General features: G+C 43.2%; 2 protein-coding genes across 2 annotated transcripts in view; both read right to left on the bottom strand.

Moving 5' to 3' along the window:
- The window catches only part of LOC137912590 (A-kinase anchor protein 13-like), a 46,576-nt gene extending 46,220 nt beyond the window's left edge, over window positions 1-356 (bottom strand). Inside the window, exon 1 of the mRNA XM_068756727.1 lies at window positions 245-356. The gene's annotated coding sequence lies outside the window, so the exon portion shown is untranslated. The remainder of the gene's footprint in view (window positions 1-244) is intronic.
- On the bottom strand, window positions 237-20,638 carry LOC137912579 (A-kinase anchor protein 13-like). Its single transcript, XM_068756714.1, has 7 exons — window positions 20,606-20,638; window positions 13,515-13,665; window positions 11,069-11,232; window positions 10,450-10,621; window positions 4,008-4,191; window positions 2,559-2,754; window positions 237-2,330 (listed from the first exon to the last, which is right to left on the bottom strand). The coding sequence occupies exons 1-7, from the start codon at window positions 20,636-20,638 to the stop codon at window positions 237-239; spliced, it is 2,994 nt and encodes a 997-aa protein (XP_068612815.1).
- Between the last annotated feature and the right edge of the window lie 602 nt (window positions 20,639-21,240).

Genomic DNA, 21,240 nt, shown 5'->3' with positions numbered 1-21,240 from the left:
CTGTAGCTGCCAAAACCATTGGACAATGAGCAAAAGGTTCTACTAGCAGGTTATGCTAAGGCAAATGTTTATATCTGATGTAAAAGTTATTTAGGAATTATAACTTTAGCTGGTTTAGAATATTATTTTTAAATTTATTTGGATAAATTTAATTTAAGAAAAGGGTCGAACACTTTTGAGTTTGAGTGTAAGAAACTAGCATACATCTGAAACCTGACAGTGAAATAAAGCAACGTTCACCCACCTGGAGTTGCACTTTGTGAGACTGCATCGACAGTTTTGGGAAATTCAGTCTCCTTCGGAAAAGGCGGTTCACTGGAAGCTTCGGCGTTTGGAAAAGGCAACTTCGCTTTAGCGTCTTCGACGTCTGCGTCTGCAGCGCCACTGTGTGACGGCGAGGCATCAGCAGGAGGCTCCGAGCGTGTTAAACCCTCCTCAGGGGGCTTTTCATCTCCCGTCCTCTCAGACCCGTCCGGCTTGGGTTGTAGCGCCGACCGGAAACCACTGTCCTCAGCGGCACGTTCTTCACTGGTGTCCGTTGACTGATCGTCTTGTTGACCCAAGTCCATCACTTCACCTTCTCCTACAACAGGAGGGTAGGGTTCAGATAAATCCTGACAGGTGATGTCCGGTACCAAATGCTGAATGCCCGCAATTGGTTCAGAGATGGTGGTCTCTCCTAATCCTCTGTTCTCTGACGAGGCAGATAGCAGATCCTCTGCAGGAGGTCCTGGCACAAGATCTTCTCCCGTGTCTTTCACAGCATCCGTTGTCTCACGGTCGGGTGACAGTTGTTCTTCAGGATCAACGCCAGCTTCGCCGCGCTCTGTCGCTGTCAGTGCATGCACAGTACCCAGTTCCAAGGGGATCCCTGTATCAGTTAATGAATGTTCACCATTGTCACCAGGGTGCGAACCATGCGAGTCCTCCATCTTCATGTCTGTTGAGATCACTTCCTCCGTGTCCATTTTGGGAAATTCACAATCCCCCGTGTTCGCATTGTCCCGAGTGGGGTGGAATATTTCTGTTGTGGAGCTTCCAACAGACTTGAAACTGCCATCATCATCATCATCATCACTGGAAGCACCATGGTTCAACGCTGAATCCTGATCAGCAGGTCCGTTACTGGAGCCGGGAATCATTTCAGGTGAAGTGTCCGTCTGAACGTCTTCCGTGGAGTCGCCAGCGGCCTGACAGGCCACTGCATCGTCAGGTTCGGCCAACGGAAGCGGATCTGTGTGCTCGACACGGCATCCAGAAAGCCCAGCTATGTCTTTAACACTGGCTGCTTCAGTCCACTTCCCTGAATGACGCCCAGTTTGTGGGGCCACGCCCCGCTGCCGTTCCGTCGTGTAATCCCCAACAGCTGTTTCCTGGTTTTGTTCTAGGCTGTTTACATCTGGTGGAGGTTCCCCCTTGTGGAGCTCTTCCATCAAGATACACGGACCGGCAGATGCCGGCCCCTCCATGACATCATCGCAGTCTATCAACGACGGGTTGGAGGGGTCCCCTGGGGATGACGCAAGGTCTGTTAACCCTTCACTGTCTGCCCTGTCCTCGTGTAAAGACGGGCTGCTACGGTGTTCCCCACCCATCTGAATGTCTTCTCTTCCGTCATCCTCTCCTTCCTGGCAGCTCTCATTCATTTCAGAATCAGAACTCGATGATGACGAGGACTGACCCATGACTGATGCTTCTGTGTTTCCACTCGCCGTTGTCAGATCTATGGTCTCGGAGGTGGCCTCCTCCTTACCAGCTGTGACGTCCTCGGTTTCCGGCTCCGATGCCTCTTTTCCCTTTGTGTCCTGTTCCTCCTGGATCACAGCCTCTCCTTTATCAGTGTCCGCTGCCTGTTTACTGCAGCCTGCCGGTGTCACGATTCCCACAGTGAAGCTCTCCCCGTCTGCCTTATTCTGTGCTCCGTCACTCCTGTCACACAAACTCAAACCCTGGGTGGAAAAAGACTGCTCCCTTTCCTCCTCCTCCATTTGGCAGTAATCTCTCCCAGTGTTTGAACTGAGACACGCCCAGTGCTCCGGGGGACCGACGCCATGCTCCTGGGGACGTACCTCTGTCTTTGGTGCGCTCACAAACAAACTCCAGTCTCTCTCAGTGTTCCACGTCTCACTATGTCCACAAACAACACTGCTGCTGCCGCTTGCCCCTGACCAGTCTTCCACACAGCGCTCTCCTGTCGCTGTATCCAGGTACCGCAACTCTCGATCAGGTAGACGTCGTTGGCCACGACACGTCAGCTCCGTGTCTATGCCATCACAGCATTCAACAGCCGTGTGCAGGGACTCGAACGGCAGCTCCAGAACAGAAACTCCCTTCAGAACGTAGAAAAGGAGAGCGATGGTTAGCTTTCCCTTCATGGAAACCAACGCAGTTCTTTCTTATCATTCGTCACATGCGATTGCTAAAGGTGTTACAGGGCAAAGTAAGTTTGAAGGTGAAAGACGCGAGGGCAATGAAAAGACAAACAATTGTGAACAATGTCCGGCAGCAGTACTAAAACAAGCAGTAATGTGGTGAAAAGGCAGGGTCGTGTGACTCACCTTGGCGTGGAGATGGCATATCAAGTGTAGCAGCTGCTCCACGCTCCTCTGCAGGGTCGGAGGGACGCGAGCGGGGTGGACGCTCACCGTCAGCGTGTGTGTGTTCAGCCTGGGGAGGTGGCAAACTAGCCGGGCTTCCGTAGAGAGCAGCCGGGCAGCCTCGGCTCCTCGGTCAGTCTCGGTGTCTGCTTCCGCCCTGCCATGAAGTGAATACTAAGATCATCCAAACATTTCTGTAGAGCAATAAGACACTGCAGAACTGCATTCAAGAAAAACCGATGTCAGCGGATCCACGCTCCTCCTAATAATCCATGTGTGTTTCTCTTTAACCCAAGTGGGAAACGCTGTGGTTGTTAGTCTATTTGGACATCTCGGGTAATCAAGCAGCCTTAGTGTGAGCGTGTCTGATGAGAAAGCGGCTAGTGAAAGTTAAAAAGTAACAGACATTGTGGGACATGTTGCGGTTTGTCTGTGGTAAAAATCCTTTTGACAAGCTTCCTGAGAAACCTTGCTGTAAGTGTTGACGGTAAGGTGTGTGTGGTGTTGTTCTTAAAGATAGTGCTGCAAAGAGGAGACTCCTCCCACTCTGACACATCGGTTTGCCTAATCCTGGGTGGACTGCTTTAACTGGGAGGCCCGACAGTGATGTCACCAGCCAGGCTGCAAGTGATTTCACTTTTCCTGAAGAAAATGTAATTACAACACAAACAGGGGAGCTGTGGAGCAACTCAAAGGCTTCATTGGTAATGAGCAACATGAATAAGGTAGTTGTCTTTCAGCTTGCGCTATTGTCATTGTTAGTTACTTGATAACTATTAGAAATGAAGCGTTTAGAATGAAGAAGAGAGGCCGGTTTCACTCCAAGTCACGCCTCAGTCTGTACTTTTCCCAGTTTGATGAATCGCTATACTGGGATTCGGTTCAAACCTAACAGCTGCCAACAGAACAGAGACACGCGTGTGGATTTGTGTTATTGAGACTTTTGTCATTTCAGGAGACACAAAAGTTGTAACCAAGACTTTGGCGCTGCAGATAGTTTCCCCATCTCTCTGAATACTGTCGGAACAATCCTGGTAACCCACAACATCTCAGTCCATCCCCAACTACGCTGCAGCAGCTAAAACTGCTCAGGTTGTGCGGCTTGTGCTTCTTGGATAATATTGATCTATGAAGACAACACACAAATAACGCCGCCCTACAGGCCCAGGAGAAACCACATTTGCCGTACTGAGATTGAGATATATATTGATTACCTCCACCAAGGAGGTCATGTTTTTAACAGCGTTTGTGTTTTTATCTGTCTGATTGTTAGCAGGATTATGGAAAAACTGCTGGATGGATCTTAATGAAAAAACATCTGAAGATGAGTCTCGGTCTAACTTAGATCCCATTAAATTTTCAGAGTGATCCGGATACCCGTCAGCCGTTGACTGTTGTTGCAAGACGTGCTCTGTGAGGAGCTCTTGAAGTCGTCCGTGTCCTCGTAGCGCGGCGATGGTGGAAGGGGTGTGGCCTTCTCTGTTGGGCAATCGCAGCGCGTTTCTCGCTCCGGACTGCCTCAGTAGAAACTGCGTAACCCGAAAGAGACCTCGACGTGCTGAGAAATGTAGCAGAGTCTCTTGAGGATTCGGATCTGAGGAAATGACAGTGGACAATAAATAGAAAAACAAATGCAAGGGTAAAATAATAAACGATAAACAAACACAGAACCAGAGAATACAGATTTTATATTTATAGCACTTTATATATATATATATATATATATCGTGCTTCACCCCTTCACATATTTTATACAGTAGTAATAGAGGTTACAATGTGAGGTGGCCACTTGCACACGATCACTCAAACACCAGTGTAACAACCATTGGGAGGAAGTGGGGTTCACTATCTTCCAGTGTCAGTATCTCAGTGTGTGGACAGAGGGATTGAACAGCTGATATGTGGACGACCCCCCCCAATGCACCTCCTGATCCACTGCCGCCCAGAGGACTGCAAGGACTGCAGTATTCCAGGCAGCTTGGCAACGCCACAGTGCTGTCTAATGAAACCAGTATAGGAGTCACAGCGACCCAATAAATAACGCAGACCTTCATACATTTAATGACTGATGAAACTGTCGCTTATCGCTGCGCTGGTCTTCATCAATGACTGAAAAAAGATTTCGAAATGTACTGGAATTGTTTTGGCTTCAGGTCAACATGCCAACTGGCAGTACTATTTAGTGCCTTAGGGCCACGCACAGAATTAGAGAATTATGTGACGCTTGTAAAACTGGGTTTCCATTGAACTGCTTGTATTCCAGTCCGCGTTTAGCCAGTAACGGGTTCAAACAGGAGAAGCAAAAGGCCTGGACAGAAGCGGACCGCTCAAAGAAATCCTCCCACCGGTTAACACGTATCATGGTCTGTTATGCAAGAGGCATCTTCAGAAGTGTGTCGTTCACAAGAAAGGATGGGGCGATGAAAAGCATGATAGTACAGAGGACGTTTCTGCAATGGAGCACTTGCAGAACAAACACAAGTACGTTCTGTTCTTAGTTCTGTTCGTTGTAGACTTTGCTCGAACTTTTTTGGGATTGGATTGGAAGCGGTGAGCAGCTACAAGAGCTTTTAATGCCAGTTCATTATTTGTTCCATACATCAATAGAAAAATCGAATATAATTGAACAATAAAACCCTCCTCTTGACACATCCACAAAGACAAGGAGATAATGGACACATTCATTTAGGAAGGCCCCATATTGTATTACAGCCAGCAAGAGCCGCCGTTATTGTCGAGAAATTCATATCACAAGCTTAATCTATGAAATTAAACCATTCTCCAGTTTCAATGGGGAACATTAATGGATGGAATGTACAGTTAACCAGTTATTTTATCAATAGCTTTTACTGTCTGGGCACTGGTTAATTTATTGTCACTTTAACATTTGTTCAGAGATAAATGAAATAAAAAGCAAAACACAGAGGCAATTGTGGAGAAATAAAAAGCCTTAATGGGTTAAAAAAAAAAATATTATTGTTGCGGTGAAACATCCCCACCTCTGAACCCAAGTGTGTTTGCATGCAGAGTAAATAAACTGAACACAGAGTACTCGGGTTTATCAAATCAGCTGGTCTGTATGCATTTCTAACAGAAACCACAGGCTCGGGAGAGATAAATGTCTGTACTGTTGCCGAGTGTGGATTCTTTAGACAGATCGTTCCTTCACCCTCCTCAGACAGATTGTGTTTTATTCTTCATCTTTCATTTGAATGGAGGTTTTCTTCATCAAATCAGACATTTATCTGAGCAAACAGGAGAAATGCATGATCTTTCAGTTTGACACAGATGAGCAGTTCTGTGTCGAAACTCGACTGGGATTTATCGTAGGACTTTTAAACTGTGCCGGGCTAAGCGACATAAAGCATATCGCCCCAATATAAAACATGCTGGTTTAAAATGCTGGTTGCGTTTGCTGATGAGAGGCTTCATTCCATTTACCAACATGCGCTGACGGATTTCAACCTAATTGCCGTATTTATCGCTCTGCCTGGTCGAGCTGGATTAGACGGGAATGACAGGCGCCAACAGCAGCAGGGAATTTTGGATTTGGTGGCAATTCCCTAAAACTGGCAGCCGCACCATCCGTGACTTTGTTGTACTTTGACCTGAGAGTGTCATCCAGTTAGACGCTGCTACTTGCTGCATGCTGCTTCCTGTGGACCTGCACCTTGGCAGAGACATGACAGGAAGCTGGCTGGCTTCGCTAGCTGTGCATCATCAATTGGTTTCCGCCAAGCTTTAAACATATTTTCATTGTCAATGAATTTGTCAATATTTTGCTTTACTCTTCGCAAAAGAGCACAACCCACGTTCACTAATATTTATATGAAATTCACTCCAAATTAAATTGGGACACACAACCATGAAAAAAGTAAATGAATACTGTGGTAAATCACCAGTAATTATATCATCAGGCACACACAGACCACCTCATTTGCCTCATTTAACTGCCTTAAAGACATGACTGGTCCTTTATGTTTATACTAGTTAATGGTGGAGATCATGGAGTTACTACCTGGACACTAAATAGTACTACTGATACATTTACAAGGATTTACTCACTCCTCAACACCAACACATAATTAGGTGTTATAATCTTCTAAGTTGCACAGTTCCAGGTTCTAATGTCCCCTAATGTGTGGTGGCTACGGTGAGATCAGGGGACGGCTGCGTGTCCACGGCGCAAAGATGACAGATGAAACATCATTACCTCCACCCATAGTCTGCTGCCATCCATCATCATCCAAACCCGAGCAGCAGCCCTCCTGCCTTCCCACAGTTATTCTATTCCAAGTGTCTTGTGTTGAAGCAGTGACACATTTCAAAGCAGAGTTTATTAGAGCACACATCACTCACCACAGCAGTAAGACGCCTTCAAAATGTACAACATGACAACCGGCTATTATGCAAAGGGCTGCGTGCGTGTATGTGTGTACGCACGTGTGCGTAAGCCTAAAAAGTAGTTACTCTCTTCACGACACCAAGAAACAGATTTGATCTAATCAGAAGGGAAGTCATTAGCGCAAATCTGATGTGATGACTTTTCTTTTCAGGCTCCAAACCAATAATGAATAAAACATTATGAGGAGTGTCTGGACTTTCAATTTCCACTCCACACTTACTGAGTCTCAATTTTAGTCAGACATCCCACTGACTCTGCTGGTTTGTTCTAATATCCAAGTTCAAGTTAAATCATAATCCATCATCTTATCAATAGCCACAGGCAGGGGCCGCGCTATAGCTCCTTCCAGCAGTAAGCGATTACCATGTTTATCATCCTCACCATCAACTCCTTTAAATTTAAGTGATGAAAGTCCTCACAGTCAATGGCTGTAGACAATTGTCACTTTAATTTTAATAAAAACTTGTCGGTTTGTTTACACAGCTCGATTTCTCACAACCCAAACTGCTTCTTGGCTGAGCTGCAGCACAGAGACAACACCGATACCCGCCAGATGAATGCCATATAGGGGCCGGATCCGCCTTCTCCAAGTCTAACCGACCGATGAAAGACCACGTTGGCATCAGCCTCATGTATAGAGAGAAACAGGGCCCCTTTCATGAAGCTTAATAGAAGATTGAGAAAATCTACCAGACAGTCGTTTATTAGGTACGAATGCAATACCAAGTATACTTTAAAGCCACTGACAGAGGTTTATTATCGAGCTACTGATAGCAAGTTATATTTTGTACTTTTACTGCATATTATCTCATTACTTGATATTAATCGACTGCTTTGCAATTTAACGTCAAACATCCTTTCACTGTGACGCAGAGAATAAGAATCATTCATCTTCTTAATCGTAATCGTCTCGTCTGCAGTCACATATCCGGCCTGCGGGCCACAGCTCTGCTGGAGCCTATCCCAGCTGGCTACAGGCGAGAGATGGGGCACAGCCCGGATGAGACGCCAGCTCATCCATGGTGTACCACGCTAATCGACCACTCACAGAGTTACACCGACAGACACCCAGGTTGCATGTTTTTGGTGGTGGGAACCCAGACACAGGCAGATCACACAAACTCCACACAGAAAAGCTCCAGGGTGGACTCAACTGCATCTCCATCACAGCTGGAGCTTTGATTTGCAGTGATACTTCTGAGGATACGCGTGTTAGCTGCAGCCTAAACTTAGTCACAGAATGCAACCGTTTGGTTTTTGCATGCAGCCAAACAGCGATCAAATCACACTGATGAAGATCAAATGTAGCCGGCCTGTTGAACAGACGCCCAGTGTTAAATCTACAAATGTTCTGACCTGGCAGACACGCAGGAGGCAACCCATAACTTATATCTGACATAAATAAGACAGAACGCAGCCCCTGTCGTTGCACAGTCAGCGTTGTTTATTAGAGTCAGCTGTCAGGATGCAGTCTGCAGCGTAGCTAAAATAAACGGATTAAAGTAATGATAACACAGGCTTACAAAGCTTGTGTATCACATCTACACTTACCGGTACTCTGCATTCCCTTTCAATATAAACACTGCATGACGCATGTTAATTTACTGTCTCTGGATCGCTCTCTGTCTTTCTTTTAAAACAAGTAGATTTAAAACTTTTAATGCTTCAATAAGAATTAACATAATGAGGATTATTATTTCCTGTTCAGTGCACTGTGAGTAAAATGAACATCTACCTTAGTTCCCGTTTACAATCATTGACTTAAGATAGTATACCAGTATAAATGATAGTCTGGATCCCCGCAGCAGCTGCAGCTGCAAATCCTTCACAATGCATCTAAAGATTCCCCTCAAATAGAGGGGATTTAAGACATGCCTTTGACCGTTGGTGATATATTTAAACTATTTAGTAAATCACAAACAAGATTGATCATTAAATCAACAGAGAAAATAAAGGAAGATGAAGCTACGTTGCTACGTAGGAGTATTTTCATTCTGGGAGAAGCTTCTGCTTATGTGCGCTGAATTCTGAGTGATTCATGTTGTTTGCATAAGAAAAAGTAGATCCCACAGTGGAAAAGTCTGCTATGAGCTAATTGTAGGTTGTAGGTGGAAGGAGAAAGGCCACAGTAGCCGCAGAGACATCTCACTTCTAAACCTGCCCATACAATTGCAATGTGTCTAGAAGATGTCACCTCGAAGCACGTTTGCTTAGAAATCAGTTTGCTAAAGTGTTGGAAATGCAACTCACAGGACTGGGCTATGCTCCAACAACAAACTAAGACTTTGGGGTTAAAAAATATTGGAGCGAGAAACGTCATCCAGTGAAGTCAATTCTCTTTTCATAAACCTCTATTAAATGCTCATGTTTCAATAATATTCAGAGAAGTTTGCTGACAAAGGACTAATCGGTCGTTTCAGAGAGAGATCTAATTACAATGAACAAATCATTATTTTTATCGTATGCAAGCAAGTATTTCCAGTCGATTTTAGTTGCCTAACTTTCTCCACACAGCACTTTCACATTCCGATTGTGAACATCAGACACAATTAGTGCAACCCCTACTGTCTGTAAAGCATCAATAAAACAGAATGTAATGATGCAAGTCATTAAAAAGAGTTTTTAAAAAATAGAGAAGCTTTTAAATGTCCAATCTGATCAACATCACTGTTTGTCATCAATACAAGTATATAATATAAGAAGCGATACGGACTTCTCCTGGTGCCAGCTCATCTTGGAAAACTGTCCTCAGAACTGATAGGTCTGCATTTCAAATGGTTTCAGAAGTCATTGATATTGTGTCTTCTGTCAATGTCCCCGTCTCCACCTTTCAGCAAAGTGTTGCAGGCAGCAAATACAGATCTAACATTTATCAAACAGGGAATTCTATCAGTTTCAAACATCCAATATCTTCCTTCCATATTCAGGTAAAAAATGATTTGCGAACCACATTCACATCCCATTTAGTGACATTTTACAAAAACTTCAGAACTTTTATTTCAACAGGGTCTGTAATGTTTTTCTAACGCCCATGTCATGAAGTATTATGGATTGGTCCTTTGAGACTGAGTAACTTCACGCGAACAACCTCCATCTGTCAGAGGGCGTGTCTGCTGACTGTGATTAACCCACATGTCAGTATAAATAGTGCTCAGTTCCTCTCTGTCACCATCGTGAGTAGTAGTGGTGGCAGCACTTGAGGGCGTGTCACATAAATCAGCCGTTAGACTTGTCTATAGAGTTAGAAATCAGTTGCATTATACTAAGAGATTGATCTCCCGGGATTCAATGACATGTGGCCGACACTGAAAGATAAGACACAAAAAGCACATGCATGAAATGCATTACGCTGCATATTTTTAGACATGCCGTCTAATTCTGGGACATTTTATCATGCGAGGATATCACAAGTTTAGATGAGACCATGCCGCTGGCCTGCAGGCTCACCAGTGCTGCTGCTCAGCTTTCTCCCCAGTAAGCTCCATCCCGGTGGCAGCACAAGGTGGTGAAGGGCAAGCGCCAGGCTCTCGTCTAGACGTTCGCACTCCCGCACAGGGATCCGACACTCATCGAGCAGCAGGGCCCCGTCGAGGCCGTCAGCCCGTCCGGCTGTGCTTACCTGAGCGGAGGAAGGTCGGAAAGAGGAATTTTTACAGGAGGAGCCAAGGCTTTGTCGCTTTGAGAGGCTCAGCATAAGAGTGTAGACTAAAACTTATGATGTACATGGAGGAAGACAAACATGCTATACTGAACTCCATTTGTGCCTGTGCTGGGTTGGTGAACACAAATTATATTCAGGCTAGAAAAGTTAGAAAAATATTCTATTAAAAAACGTGAAGGGCTTCAGACAGCTATATCACCTTGTCCTTTTTCTTGGCATAGCAACTTTTAAATTAAACGTCTAGGGGATGATAAGTTATGACTAGGAGACTTCAAGCCTGATCAGAGAAAACACAACAACATTATTTCTGTCTCGCTGTCACTGTTCCTCTTTTCCTGTGACACACCTCAGATTATGTGCTTGGTGTCATGTTTGCATATGAAAATGTCTGGATCTGTTGCTTACCAAGAACTGAGCCATGTCAAAGGCCAAATCCTGAACAAAGTTGAATTGATGCTCAGCCAATGGAACCACATGACCCAGACAGGGCGATGGGTCCTGGGGGGCCTCGAGGACACCTCGGCTGACTGAACACAAGGTGACTAGCGCCACCTCACAGCAGTCATGAGCTGCAAGACGACAAAAGGAGAGACACAGAGAGAAGAAGAAAGGAGCAATAATGTATTTTACTGCCATTTTAAAATAAAAAAACAGAAGGACTAATTGAATAGATTCTACATCTGTCTGTGTATATGACTGAAAGTTGTACGTGTTGAGTGATGCGGCACACAGAGGATCTTAGTCACGTCAACATCTGGAAAGCTCAAGATTTATCCAGTATTTTCGTTTTTGCTCATTCTTCCTTCATTAACATCTATTAAACAAACTACCAGACACATTTTGATTAAACATAGAGGGCAGTAAGGAATGGCCCTTTTTTGGGGGGAGAGTGGAACAGATACAGAATATTCTCTTTCTCACATATTGCCAGATTGGACTTTTGGACCTTTTGTCAATTACACACCACTTACCTGACATATTACTGTGAACCATTACAGAAAGTGAGACAGTCGGGGATCTGCCATGGAAGAAATAACCACATTTTGGAGTGGATAAATAAGCAAGTTTGGAAAAAAGGGGGGGAACCATGAAGCGCGTTGGCTTCATTCAGTATCATGAGTCACGGTTTTACAACTCCACTTCTTAAGTGATGCTGCAAACAGGCAAAAGACACAAACAACCCAATGCCAGAAAAAAGATGACCTCCTTATTGGAGGTGATTAATATCAATAAACATGATTGGTATTTTATTGTGGCACTTTTCAGTTCCCCTCTTTACCATTTATTCAGCACAGATCAAATTTAACCAGACAAAGAACAAATACAATTTCAGTCGTCATAGCAATAGCAATGTCCAACAACAACTGTGGTAAACAAACATGGCCGGTGTGGAAACGCAGCAGGGAAAGAAAGTGCTGCATGGCTGCCCTGCTAATGTCTGAAGTCCTGACAGCTCTGCTTCTAGTTTACAGGATATTACAGCCTTCAGCTTCAATTTATTCCATCTCCAAATGCCAAGTCATGCACCACAGATTCAGGACTCTTCATTTTATTCTCCTAAAAAGAAATCAACAGGAGCGCCCTCTGTATCTGGAATAATAATCGCTTTAATGTTCTGTGTCAGTGTAATTTGTTGCTACAAACCGTCAGCTGTTGTCTCGGTAACTCCATCTAAACTTCGAGGTTCAATTTCCTTGCTCAAGGGAAAGGATGCATGATAGACTCGGCACATAATTTGAATCTGGTTATGTAACATTTGTAATACTGGTGGTAACAACCCTAAATGATCATTTCTGCTTACTTGACAGAAAGAACTGAAGATGCTTTTATTATGCGGAGGGAACAACTGATGAGAAACTTTTATTATGTGGCTCAGCAAATGTGTACATTATGAAAAGCATTGACTTTCTGCATCTGCCGGTGGACCATCACGATAAGAGTAGACAATCTCTGAAATTGGGGGGGAATCAGAGCAAATATTATTGGTACCAGCAATCTGCTAAAATGAGTTGGAAAATATATCCCCAGTATAAAATCCAGTGGTGTGCATCCGTACTCAAGGACACCACAATTCAAGTCAAAGTAGTGATTTAGTGCATCTGCAGCCGTTTTCCCCATGCAGGCCATCTGAGAACGCGATCCCACGACCTTGGTCACAGGACCAGGCCTTCGGTGTTCTGTTCTGATTGGACGCAGCAGTGAAGCAGAGCTAATCCGTTAGTGGAGAGTGACACCGAGACAACAACATAATTCAGTTTAATATGTTTCGCCTTATTATTTTTTCCTGTCTGGAACTCTTGAGGAACACGGTGACATCAGCAACATCTATTATCGTCCATTCAATTCATATTATTCCCATGTTTCCAATCACAAATCATCTTATATGCAGCTTAAACAATCAATTCTTTGCAAAGTGACCTCTGAATCTTTGGCATGCTTCCAGTGTGTTGCAAGAACAGAATACATTCATCTACCTTCTTTAATTAATGAAAACGTTTGACATTTTGGCAGGCTTTAGCACCTCTTAATAATAACTCAACTTATTAAGTTACTTGTACTATTATCGTGGGAAATAGCATATATGGGCTATGGAGGATTAACCAATACATTCACTATTTAACTGTTTTAACTCTTAGTAACTATGTATTAATGATCTTCTGTATTATCGTATACTTTTTAAGAGTTGCATTCTGACCTTTGAATGTCTACCATAGTTTGTATTATTATTTATTTATTTTTAAATATAATTTTTCTTTAGCCTATATTAAATACTGAAGGTGGAGCTGCATGCCCACAGGTCGACAACGGAGAAGAGGGAAACTGCGAGGCATCCGTGGGCAGGTTGGCTTACCAGGACACAGTGCATACAAGGTGTCATGACTGCTCCTCAGGGTGCTGGTCAGGTGTCTCTGTGTGCTGCCAGCAAACAGCAGGAAATAGTCAACGCCCTCCTCATCAGCAAGTTCTTCATCGGCAAGCTGCACCGTGATAACGCACTGCCCCTGCAGGGACAAACGGCAGTTACAGAAAGCTTGCATACATTTCATCTTTGGAAGGAAAAAAAATAGAAACAATTAAATGACTGATTGTAAATCAGTCAGCTGTGTAGCGCAGCATTCCTCTCAATATGTAGCTGATGAAAATTTAAACCCTTGCAGTTACAACAGCATCACTGGAATCAAGTCTACTAAAAAGGTGGATATGTAAATGAAGGTAATTTTCTCAAGGCACATTGCTTTGTTCACAGTTGATGCATTTTGTGCATGTTGGTTGATTCAAAGTGAGGCAAATAGTTCCAAGTCAATGTGTAGGTGAGTTTAGATGACGAGATGTCTGGATGCAACGTATAGTAATTCACACTTTCTTGTGAGGGATGCTTGTATCTACCGAGACTATCCTACACAGCTCTGAACAGGAATGCTTCCCTGCAACACCGCCTGCAAAATGTAGGCATTAGGTTGTCAATCTCGGACTCGAGCACTTCTTATCTAACTCTTCGTCTCTAGCCGATTGAAAAAGAAATAAATAGCATGATAATAAAAAAGAAAATGTGCTTGCTTATATCTCCTGTTGAAAAATCAGGATCATGAAGTCTAATCATAGCTCGTCAATGAGCCATGACTAGACTTCGTCAATCGAACAGATTGGCTATATAAATCCAAAAAACAGGGCACAAGAGTAATCCATGGTGTGGAGCGTGCACGCCTTCGCAGCACTGCACTCGTTAACATCAATTACACTAATCCCTCTGAGATAATATGATAATGATTTATTGACGTCGAAATGCTGCACATCACATCATTAGCAAACGGGGAAAGTAGACAGCAGGCAGAGCTCGACTACAGAGAAGCAGCTTGATTTTATGGCAAATCGGTGCAGGAGCTCCATGTTCAGAGTGCATTGGGTGAAAACAGTTTGAGAAAAGCAGGCAACATGGCTGAATAGCAGTACTTTGGGTTTTTTCAGCAGCCTTGGATCATCTTGAATTGCTGAAACAGCTGAAGAGCCTTGATTTTGAAATAATCTAACCTTTCATTGTTTTCTCACTCTTAGTCTAAAGCTTCTTTATTTCCTTGTCTCCTAGCTGCACAGCACAACAGTCGATGGCACGGACAGATTTTTTCCATGCAGCTTTAACTTTACTCCGTTACCGTAGTATTTTATGCGTAGAGTAGACAAAAGACGCACATTTTCGACTTTCATTTTAAAATAACTTGTGTGAAAAGCAGATCATTAGTTACAAAAATGTCAACCGGGAACATGGGCGACCCTCTGCTGGAAGAGAGAGGGCGTTTTTTTATGAGCCGCACTTTAGCATTTACGTATTTAAAGTGCTGTACAAAAATTAGTAATAGAATGAGAAACGGGGGTATTTCTATGTAGGTTTATACACACTGCAACAGAATTTGTTTAGCAAGAGTTAATGATAGATTTGTGATTGGAGTATCAAAGTTAACTTAAGGTTTAATATAATTTTTCCACTATTTTACTTGCTAGATAATTGCTATGTGAAAGAGATAAGATATTCCAACACAAGCATGCATAGTTAATGGTGCATTCTGCTCTCTCTCTCTCTCTCTAATGTGACAAATGGCGATGTGGTGGCTGAAGCGTTGGGAGGATAATGTGGTGTCATCCGAGGACAGACTGAGGAGGAGGAGGAGAAGCAGCAAAAAATAGGGATATTGTTCAAAATGCGCTGTTTTCCATTGTGGGATTGCAGCTTGGTGACACCGAGGAGGCATAATGGGACATTTCATCCTACTTAATCTGACCAGCGAGGCACTCTTTTCACTTGCCCAGTTAAATAATGAGCAGTCTGATATGGCAGCCGGCAAAAGCTGGTGTCAAAAAGAGCTTAACAGTCAAGGTTAAAGGCGTTTCCTCCTTTGCTTGTGAAGCTGTAGCCTCAGGCCCTTCCATGTGGGGGGGATCAGCAGGTTGACAGCAGCAAGGCAAACCAGCAGCCGTTTGGCAATTCTGCTGCAGAGCAATGCAAAAGGGGAAAACATGTTCAAAGGCCACCACATCGCCCAGAGGCCACAGGACAGGAAACAGCCTGCAGTGAGCGTCTGACAGACATGACTAAATGCGTTGATTTAATGCATGAAGGATGCCGGCTTTGCCACGTTTCAGCTTTGACAGGCAAAAGAGCGACACTGAATCAGACTGAAGTAAATGACTTGCATGGGAGAGGAAGCCAAGCAGACATGAGTGTTTTGATTGACGTGAGGTTTGTTGTGGTGATGCTGAACGGAGAGGACCTTCAAACATTTGAGACATTACATCTCAACCATCAACCTGCTGCGTTTGGATCACGAGTTACATGGATGAGATGTTCTGTTCAATTTAATAGCCATTAGCAAAAAAAACATGAATTCTTTATCTGGTTTGAAAAGGGTGTGTTTTGTGAATCCTTGTCATCAACCTGAGATCAATTCACTCAAACATAGTTAGACTGAAGGGACGAATGGGAAAGAAGCTGAATAAGACCATTGTCAGTCCTGTGGAGGCAAATATTTTGGCAGAGGGGGTTGGAGAAACAAGGACGACAAACATCTGCTGGACACGGAAGGAAAAACAGCTGCATTCAAACAAGCACATGCACGAAACGTCACCGAGGCGAACAGCAACAACAGCAACAACAAAAACAAGCTACAGTTTCAAACCTGTGTGGCAGCAGTCTGTCAGCCACTTCCTACGACTTACGTAACAAAGTGACCTGCTGGGGCATTGGCCGGCTAATCATGGAGCTTCAGCGGGGAAGGGGCAACATCAACAGAACAGCGGGAGGATGTGGGCTTTAGAGAGGAAAGCTCACATCCTGGAACGGTACCGAGTTCGGTGACACATACCGTTTTGAAATCTCTCAGAACCTGTTTTTCATGGATTAAATTCAAAAATATTTAAATCGCCTGGATACTTCTTAATCACCTAACCTGGGTTTCTGACTGTAGGTTGTACAATGTGGACGTTTGCCCCACCTTAGCATGGAAGCTAATTATCAAGACACCTGATAAGGTTTGAGATGTTTTCTCCTTTACATTATCATTAATACTGTAACTGTAAAACCAATAGACCTAGGATTGTGCTTTAAGTTGTACAGATGTTCCTTTATCAAGACCAAGGCAGAGCGGTTCCTCCAAAAAGGCCGACTAGCAGCCGGTTACGTTCCGGTTTATACGCAACTCCTGTATTTAGATCCGTAATTATATGCACCTAGAATATGAAATCCATCATTTCTGCTGTAGGGAAAACAGCTGCTCTAGAACAGTCAGAATTCCCTGTTCTTTCTGATCTGAACTGCTGCCTTCACAGATCGTGCATTGTTAAAGAAATTTGAAAAAATATACCACGGATAAAATCACGCATCGCCCCTTTATCTGGAGCCATTCTAAAATTACATGGTTCCTTCCTTTTTGTGTAAAGAACCACTGAACTCTGCCAAGTAGGTTAAGTGTTATTCACAAACACAGCCAGAAAAGTGTTCCATATTAAAAAAAGAATTATTCCCCAACCAAGTTTCAGGAAAATCCATTAAGCAGTTTTTTGTAAAATCCTACAAATAGTTGAACAAATCTAGGGTGTCAAATTAAAATAACCACCACCAACAGCCCCATAAATATTAATAATCAATCATCATCATCAATCTCATTAAGAGAACACTTTATAAACCCTTGTTACAAAGTACATCACAAGGGCAAGACGAGGAAGGGCTCTCCATGTTTGAAGAAGAGGTTTATAAACCGTCTCAGTCAACTCAGCTTCCACAGGCAGGTCGTCCCGGAGCCCTGACAGCAAACACTCTGTCCCTTTTAGACTTCAGGCCAGCCCCTGGGAATGATAATAGGCTGCTGTCTGAGGATATCAAAGTCTACTCAGGAACTTATGTTACAGAGAGGTAGGAAATATAGTGAGGAGGGAGGCCATGTATGTGCTTGACCAAGATGCCGGTAATCGATTCTGACTGGCTATGAATAAATAAAAAAATGTAAACATAAATTTCAGCCTGGTGATCACAAAGGTCTCAAGGAAGACGTCCAAGTTGATCTGTTCTCCAATCAATGATGACCTTTGGTCATAATCTCCCCTTCTGAGTTATGGTGTTGACCAATATGCTGGAAAATTGTCGATATGATGCCAGTGATCTTTGACCCTTTAGATAAAAATCCATCAGTTACTTCCACTCGACGTGTGAACTTTTGACATAATAATAATTTTAATTTGGTTAGTTATGGCAAGAAACATGTCCTCTGGGGTCAGTGATCATGACCTTTGAGTTAGTTTAGATTTGCGTGGTAAATTCGAAGGAATTCTCTCAAGGCGTTGCTGAAATATCATTCAGTCACAGTTTCCATCATCACAACTGCTTCTATGTCTGCAGTCATGTGCCCTTTGTCAGGCATTGAGCTCCTACCTGCTCATTTAATTGGACGGCAGCCTGGAAAACGCTGCCTGTTAACAACCAAGAATGCAAAATAGCATGTTTACTCAGTCAGAACAGCCCAGATGCAGTTACTGAAAGATGACTCACTTTTTAAGAGCTGCCACAAATCATCCGCTGGTGAACAAATTAAACCCCAACACTCTCGATTATACACACATGGATAAGGTACCCCTCCAGGCGCAGATCCAGCCTGTTAAACATTTCAATCTAGCCTATAGCATCCCGGAAGAAGAATAAAACAAGCACCAAGCTCCCCAAAGAGAAGGGGCGGGGGGGAATAATGCAAACGACTAAGAGTGCTGCCATTTCACTTGATCCCAACAAAAAGCTCTGAAGTGAGGGGACCTTCATGTCAACCTGCAGTGTCAGCCAGGTTCATTTAGTTTAACATCATTAAGGGCCATTTGTGGTCCATTTTCTACTTCACGCCCCCAACCACACATACACACACACCTAATTGCTCTCTGAAAATTAATGAACATTTCATTTATCACTTTAATTTGCAGCAACACAGCCCACGACCTTCAGCATCACACATGTTGGTAGCTCCCCTAGACGCATGAAACGGAACTCTTCATTTCCATCACAGTGTCTGCAAAATGCTCACCTTAAAAAGGGATCAATTACAGGTCAACCACCTCACCACAAAAAGATGTCTTAATCTGAATTAATTAAAAGAATTGCGCTTTTAAATACTAAAGTCTGACGTGGACATTTTAAGAAGGTTTACACTCTACTTGAGTTCAATTTAAGATAATTTCAAAATTTGTAATTACATTGACAAAACCAGGCTACTTGTAATCAAACGGAGTTTGACCATTTTATTATTATAATTATTTATGATTCATGTGACTGATTGCTTTTTAGAGACTAGTACTGTACTGTATGAAGACAACGAGGAATATCAGCCACAAATAAAACAACCCTAATCTGGATTAATTAATTCTGAAAATCTCTGCTGGGATTAATACAGTCGCTGTCAATAACTGGATTCCATCAATTTCAATTCCGCTCTGACAACAGCTCGAGAGTTGGCCGAGCAAAATGCTCGAGCCAGCCTGGAACCGAGTGGCATCCTTTCAGCCGTGAGTTTAAAACTCCTACTGACTTGCATTAAAAAAAGAAGCTGCATCAAAATCAGTTCTTCTGCAGTGCGGGGTATCATCAGAGGATTGACCTCCGTCTATGTCAAGGTGGGACTGGTGCACCTTTATCCTGCACCTCCATTCTTAGGAATGTCATGGAGGCACAACTGCTGTCCGTCTTTTCCCTCAGAGGTAGTAACAGAGACAAATTTGACATTTTTCTAAAAGCGATGAGGAAAGGCAGGATCCCGGTGAAACGTCTCGATGATATATACTTGACCCTCAACCCAAAAATGTATTTTAATTAGGGAGACAGCAGGAGGTCCAGGAGTCCATTAAATTTATCAACCCCTTTTGTAAAAGGAAGAGTAAATTGGTTTTTTTATGTTAATCCAAAGCGCTGCTGATCTCACCTGACAGTTGTTCCTCTTTAGGGCTCCATGAATGCAGCACGTTCAAGGCAGGATGATTGCGCTATAATTGAGCCTCACCATTCAAGAAAGCATTGCTGGTAAGACATTCTTTGAATAAACTCCTTATCTGACCACGGTGTTCCCACTCATGAAAAAGAAATCATACAGTAAGGCCTGAGAAACTTATCCACCACAACCAATAGACCAGTATACCCTGTTCCTTGACAAACCCAACTTTGCAGAACAGCATGTTCTTAAACACACACACACGGTTTACATAATCAAAATAAAAAAAAAAACACCACTTTTCTGGCCACATAGCCATGCTGTTTGCGCAAGGTGCCAAGCCATTAATTATGTGCTCACCTATTATTTTGGACAAATGGCACATGCCCCAGTCAACTAGATTTGAAGCTAACAAAGAGGACAACTGCCTGCTCGTTGGGAAATCTCCAATCACGTTATTTTAATGTCACGTAACTGAGAACATAAGTTGCATCCACAATATTGACCGTCGGGATAGCTCCAACTGTTTCCCAGTTGATCTGCCTGCCTAATGCTGCTTTCCCCACTGCCCTGCCCTGCACAGCCACACACTTGTTTTTGTTTTTTTATTTTATTATACCACTTGATTAGGCCTGTTCCCAGGTCAGGCCGAGCTCTTCCAGGAAGCACACGAGGTTATCTAACTCCATATAAAGTAAAGCTAAGCGTGATAAAGGCATATCCTCCCCCAGGTACTGGGCAGCCTGTTCACACCCGCAGTTCAGCCCATTTGTTGCAGAAGAACTGGAAAATAAATATGCATGTCAGTTGTTCTTGTTTTCACACTGACGCTTTAGAAAACAACAGTAATGTACCAGTAGCTAAAAGGGCCTGACAGGGTGACTTCAGGGTTCGTCATAGTTAATGAAAGCCTTTCCTGATGGATTTGCTTATAGGTAATTAAACAGATTGCAAAATCATACTAAAATCAAATAATTGTAGAAATACTTACATAAAGTGGAGCTTGCTGTGGATTGAGTTTCATGTCCCCGGACGCTGTAAAGAGAAGAACAAGTAAGATGAAATATATTTGAAATCATATTTTTAATTGCATACAATCAAATTAAAATAGATAAAATTATTGTTAAATCAATATTAAAGACAATCGGTGGCTACTTGGGGAAGTACAGTGCGCCATAAATGCATTTAAAGTCAAGCTTTTGGTTGAGTAGAAAGAGACAATTTCCTCTCGGTAGACATTGTGGGAGAAACCGTAGAAACTCGCTCGCTCGCTTTACGGTATGTCATTAAAAACATCGTAAAGCCGAACAGTCGCAAGTCGCAGAGGTTGTGGGTCGACGACTACCTGTATTCAAACATCAAGCCCTCTGAGACAGGATGACACCTAATAACTTCAACCAAATGCAGTTTAGAATAACATTTGAATCCAAAATCACATTAAAATTATGTGGATCGTCCCGATTCCAGCGATGGCTGCATGGGATCGTTTCTGTGCCGCCAAACCTTTCCATTAACTTCAGTGCATTGCTGTCCAAAAGCTACAAACGATTGAAAATGCATGTAAATATTTCCAACATTCCCAACGTGTTTTTAATCAAACAAAAATAATCTGGTTCAAACTATTTA

The sequence above is a fragment of the Brachionichthys hirsutus genome, unplaced genomic scaffold, assembly GCF_040956055.1.
Source record: "Brachionichthys hirsutus isolate HB-005 unplaced genomic scaffold, CSIRO-AGI_Bhir_v1 contig_200, whole genome shotgun sequence".
NCBI lineage: Eukaryota > Metazoa > Chordata > Actinopteri > Lophiiformes > Brachionichthyidae > Brachionichthys > Brachionichthys hirsutus.
The sequence above is the reverse complement of the archived record's forward strand: the minus strand, read 5'-3'. Positions and strand labels throughout refer to the sequence as shown.